The sequence below is a fragment of the Neolamprologus multifasciatus genome, chromosome 6 (assembly GCF_963576455.1).
Source record: "Neolamprologus multifasciatus chromosome 6, fNeoMul1.2, whole genome shotgun sequence".
Classification (NCBI taxonomy): domain Eukaryota; kingdom Metazoa; phylum Chordata; class Actinopteri; order Cichliformes; family Cichlidae; genus Neolamprologus; species Neolamprologus multifasciatus.
The window spans coordinates 25996680-26002679 of record NC_140444.1 but is presented as its reverse complement, the minus strand read 5'-3'; the positions used below and the strand labels follow the sequence as shown (position 1 = coordinate 26002679).

Below are 6000 nucleotides of genomic sequence, written 5' to 3'. Positions count from 1 at the left end.
TCCCTCTCCCCTTCTGTTTTTCTTTTCCTTCCTCTTTCTTTCTCCCTTTCCTATCCCTCACTCATGTCTGTCCCGTCTGTAACAACTGAAAATAAAATAAATAATAAAAACAAAGGTCGATCAAATGGACCAATACGGCAATGCCATGATGATCCATTTGGCAAAATAAATCCATTGGGTATCCTTGTTGGTCTTCAGACAACAATTCTGACGGCTAAAGAACCAAATGGGACAGGCGGAAAAAAAAAAAAAAATACCACATCAGGCAAGATGTAATAACATTTTTTTAACCAGACTAACAAATACTAAATCTAAAGATCCCTTCTATATCATTTTGTTTAAATGAATTTTCAAAATTTTATTTTAGTTTAGTTAACTATAATAAAACTAAAGCCTCACACCATTACGCCACCACACGGGGCAGGATGGAGCCATGCCATGTTGTTTACATCGGAAAATCAAGACTCAAACCTGACAAAGTGTCAATTGCAGCAGTTTAACAGGTGTACCTAACAAAGTGGCCATTGAGTGTGCGTAGCTCATGACATAGTGGTGACCGGAGAGAATATACCAGCAAGTATGTTTTTCCTGTACAGTACCTGTCACGTCTGAGAGCCGTTTGTATTGAGAGTTTCGGTTCATTAAAAGTTACCGTGCAGTTCGGTTTAACATCTGTTGGATCTTTCTTCTCTTTACATGTACTCACAGCTGTAGTTCAGCACACTACATACAAATAAAGCGTATGAGTGAAAGTTGCAGTCGTCTACTCAAACAAAGAGACTTTAATGACTCAAATACACGTGCGGAGTACATTACTTTCCTTCAGTAGTGCCTGGACATGCAATGACCTTTAGCTAGTTGTTTTTAGATGTCCATCACACGTCTGTCTCCAGTCCATCATGAAGGGTAGAATTATACTTTGTGCTCACAAAAAAAATAAATTAATTAGATTTTATGCTTCTTTTTCCAAACAGTTCCAGTTACAGGGTGCTGCTGTGAGTAGAAACACTGTAACCAGCACTGTTTATAACTAACATTGGCTAATAAATCTAAGGAGTTGAGAAATGATAAAGAGGATAGATGAGCAGAAGAGGAAACTTTTGATCTTAAAACAGCAATTTTTCTAAGACTATTTTTGCAGCATTTCTCACTTTTGGAAAAATTGCAGAACACAATATTTGGGGAACTGCTGCACTAGAGGTCATTTGGATGTTACTGTAGACGTAGCTTCAAAATTGCATGTGAACAGTCATTTCTTTCAAATTTAGCAGATCTGATGATTCCCAATTTTACGCTCAAACTAAGCTGTTTAAAACACTCTCTGACTCCTTAGCCATGGGCTACTTTGGCAGATATACCTTTACTTTGTCGACACAATGCATACAATGCATGAAATTGTCAATTGGCCACTATCATCAGGATGACTTTACTACAGGTAGACAGTCTAGCAAATTTGGGACTTCGATATGGTGAAGTGATTGAAAAACGCATAAAGAATCACACTCCCTCTCTAGGAGTTTGCTATCCGTTTGTACTGAATAACTCTTTAAAAAGGGGCCCCGGGGAATCCAAATGGGAAGCTAAAACAAGAAATCTGACTAAGTAGTGTATGAATTCAAAAGACGAACCACTCAGAAGAACGATATTCAGTTCATTCCCTTTCAACATCCTCAATTAATAAATAAAAACATATATACAATCAACAGAGTACAGAAAATGCCTCATATCCTTTGTCTAATAAAATGAGCGGGAAAAGAATATGAGGGGAAAAGGCATGGTCACAGCGGACACTGGCTCAGTTTACATCTACCAGGAAATGCTAATTGAGATGTTTCATCCTATGGTTTCTGTTTATGCTTGTGGGGAAAAGGAGACGTGGGGATAAGAGTGTTCAGAGCTTCTCCAAAAGTTCTTCGGCTGTTAAAGGGATGGGAGAAGGAGGGCAAAAAGGAGAGGGCGGGGTGGTGGATCTAAGAGGTGTGGTGGATCTAAGAGGTGTGGAAGGAGGAGAGGGAAACAGTGTTGGATGGATAGGTGAGGGGGAGGAAGGCTCACATTTTGTTGGGGATGAGAGAGGGAATAACACAACGGGCTGGATCGGGGAGACAGTGGGTGAGGAAGGCTGAGATGCTGCTTGTTTGGTAGGACAAGCAGAGGGCGCATTTGTGGTCAGCTCGGTCGGAGATGCCGGGGAAGGACGGGAGATGGGTGCAGAGGGAGCTATGCATGCGAGAACAGCAGGAGGACACGAGGGTGAGGTAGACTTTAAAGACGAGCAGGGGGCAGCAGTTGGGGAGGTTTCTATTTGTGGCGGAGAAGAAATGAGAAAAGAGTTGATGGGACAAGTTTCAACAGAGGGTGAAGGAGAAAACTGAAGTGAACTTAAAAGATTAGAGGTGGGCAGGTCAAGCTTAGCAGCTGATGTGTGGCTGTCATTCGGAGAATCGGAGTGGGGAGGTGTAGATTTGGACGTAGTATCAGGCCTAGGAGTTTCTGTTGAAGCCAGCTCGTTAGATTCGGGTACTTTGGCAAATGGTGGCGCCGACTGGTCCGGAAGAGCAGATGGGACTTCAGTGCCATGCAACAGGGGCGAACATGGCACCGCTTGTGGCCCTGGACAACAACGGGCCGTGAGCTGAAGGGTCTCCTTATCTAGTGCTGTGTTCTGGAGGAACAAAACAAACCATCAGATTGACGTGCGTACATCCAGCAACATCAGTCAGAACAGAAAGAGATACTGCGGGTTGATCTCAGGAAATCATATTCATTTAGCATAAATAATCCTTCTGTGTTTGTTTTTCTTTTTTTCAGAACTACTGACCCAGCTTTTAGTGAGTAAACAAAATGAATGAATAAATAAGCTAATGGAAATAAATGGACACAAAAAAACTGAAAGATGTTCACCAAAAGAAAGTATGCTTTGCACAGAAGAACGAGAAGAAAACCACATCAAAGTGCTACTCTATGTACAGACGAAGGGCAAATGAGAAAGGGAACTTTTACTTTGTACGGATGCCTAATGGTTCACTTTTACATAAATCAACCAAAATTACACGTACTTGAGAATACTTTTAAGACAAAACCAGTAAATGTAACGTTCCTCACTTGCCCTTTTGCTGAATCTCAGCAGCAGAACAGACGAGGCGTAGCATCGTGTTAGTACATACCATTGCCTTGGAGCTAAATCAGAGGGACGAAAAGCAGGAAGGTGGCAGGGGAGGTGGGGAGGAAGCAAAAAAGGGACAGAGACTAGTCTTACTCACAGCTTCACAAAGAAAAGTCAACACAACAAGCATGACAGCCGGTGGACAGTTGTTCCAGCTCAGTGCTGCTGTGACGTTTCAAGTCAAACTACTCCAAACCAAAAGGCTCCTTCAGAGGACTGACGTGGAACAAACTGTGAAACCTTCTGTAAAGGGGTTAGTGTCAGCGAGTGCTGCATAACAATCAGAGGACTGAGTGGATTAAATGTGGATTTCGTTTTAAAAGAAAAGCCTGTAATCACTCCAGATTTTTGTTATCACTGTCAACAAATCCCAGTGAAATAACCCAATCAATAAACTGTTGTTTAAGGTCTGTTGCTGGGTGAGAGATCACTGACTCCCATACGTCACATACCTCAGAGTGAAATGTGGAAATTAAAGAACTGAGCACAGTTTTCTGAGCAGGAAGTTATAATAGATAAATTGTGACAGAAGAGTTAATAAATCATGATTATTAAATAGCTTGATTTTTAGTTAATAATCTGGACAAACAAATGAAACTGTACAAAATATAAAACTAAATCCTTTGGAGAAAATAAACGGTCAATCGTTTGGCTAAAGGCATTGCTGGAAGTTAAGTGTTCGGATTAATAAAAACACCATTAGGCAGTTTAATAAGAGTAAATGCAGAGACTGTATATAAACGATGGATATAGTTTGCAGGTGAGTTTTGTTATTGTTTGTTTGTTTTTTAATGGCGGATATGGTGGATTATTTCAAAAAGACATCTGCTTGCATAAAACGCCCCTTCACATACAACGTGACGACGGCTCCACGCCGCTCTGCAACTTTGGCTTAGTGTTGAACTTTGACCGTGGCGTGCTGTGACGTACGTTCCAGATCAAACTAGGAAAAAGACTTGCAGGGAGCAGCACATATTGTATGACCCCAATTCCCCAAAAGTTGGGTTGGTATGTCAAACATAAATTATAATGGAATCATAGAAATCTCATAAGAGAACACAAAAATGTTTAAACTGAGACACTTTGCTCTGAAAACAGTTGAGATTGGAGAAACAAAATCCTGGAGAAGTAAGTGCTACTAAACAGAAACAGCTAGAGGAACGTTTTAGAACTAACTAGGTTCATTTGCATGAGGTCAGTAATGTGACTGGGACCAGATGATTATGATATACAAAAACTGTATAACTAATGACGACTTATTCAAGTGGGCCAAATGTATTCTACACTTGTGTTATTCTAAACACGGATGCTATAATTAGTTACCATGCTGGAGCAAAATGTTAATATTTCCATTTTCTTTTAAACAAATGCATCATTGTCCCTCTCTGCGGTAGCTTTGCTAAAAGAAGTACTCGTCCATTTAATAAGACATCACTGGGTGTTTTTAAAAAGTTGGATTTGTAGACAACGAAGACATCACAGAACAATCTGGCCCTATTTCTTTAAAATGCTCAAATGGAGTCTTACATCCAAGCCATAAAGACACTTTGAATCCTTCTCTGCAACTACGACTTTGTGCCGGCACACTTCCAAAGCTCTTCCTCAAGGTGGCGCCAGACTATCAAAAATGGGAATGACTGCTAAGCAGCCAATTGTTGATTTATTAGATCAGCAGTTACAGAAAGTTGACTTTAAGACAAATGTGATGACTGACATAATAAATACAGAGAAGGAGGCAAACTGCATTGCGCTAGCAGTGTAAACATGCTTTTAAAACCTCAGTGACAGTATGATCCAACACGCCCCCACACCCCAAAAAAAAACAAGAAAAAACAACATTTTCTTTTCAATCATATTATATAAAAGTTGTGACCAGCACATAAGGAGCTGAATGTGAATAAAAGGAGCAGAATGACACATGTGCAGAGAGTCAGGGGGTTAAATCCAGGACACAGTGTTAGTGAGTGCAGTCACTGCAGCTGGCAGCCCAAGAAGTGGAACAGGGGGCCGGAGAATGAAGCAGGAAGGAAGGGAAAGGGAGGGTGAGACGGGAGGGTGAGGAGGGAGACTGGGGGGTGGGGGTGGGAGTTGTTGTAGATGGAGGAAGAGTGTGAGCGGAAGGGTAATAGCTGGAGAGGATGACGGGAGTTAAGAGGGGCGGTGGTAAGAAGTGTGTACCCAGCTCTCAGCTCCAGGCGCCCCCTGTGGTCCTGGGTCAGGTGTGAGGGAGGGGTGAGGATGAGGGTGGAGGAAGAGCGTGGAGAGGAGGAGGAAGAGGAGGAGCCGAGGCCAGGGCCCGCAATTACACCTCAAACTGTCAAATGAGATTTACAACAGAATGAGGCTTGGAGTGCCAAATCAAATTTCTAATCAAAGACAACTTCTCCTTCCTCCACCCCCACCATCCTGCTTTCACTTTAGACAGACTGAAGAGAGACTGTGCTCAGCTGATGGGTGGTGTGACCTGATGAGGAGAGGAAGTCAAACTGTACAACAGGAAATGATGTAAATGAGACTTGAAAGAGACAAGATGAAGAGGTGCCCATACTATGGGAATAAATTGTGTATTTCTGTCTCTGAAGTCTTAAGACTTATGGCTTCATCCGCATCTTCCTGGATGAACACAAGATCAGAAATTCTTGGCCCAGTGGTCAACTAAACCTTTGTTTAGCTAGGAGCGCAATCTTGTGTATTTGGGTCAAACATTCACAATCACGTAGTAAATGCTTGGAAAAGGGCCTGACATGTTCATCCCACTGCAGGCTCCGGGTCACTTACAACTAAACCCACACCAAGACATCAGTATTGCTGATTTAGATTTAGGAGATCGTTGA

The 6000-nt window shown here is 42.0% G+C and overlaps 1 protein-coding gene across 2 annotated transcripts in view; it reads right to left on the bottom strand.

The window, feature by feature from the left end:
- Positions 1–407: 407 nt before the first annotated feature.
- dclk2a (doublecortin-like kinase 2a) overlaps positions 408–6000 on the bottom strand; it is a 42966-nt gene continuing 37373 nt past the window's right edge. For both annotated transcript variants that reach the window (XM_085161796.1, XM_085161797.1), the window contains exon 17: positions 408–2665. In XM_085161796.1, the coding sequence (XP_085017922.1) occupies positions 1892–2665 (774 nt within the window). In that variant the 3' untranslated portion in view covers positions 408–1891. The remainder of the gene's footprint in view (positions 2666–6000) is intronic.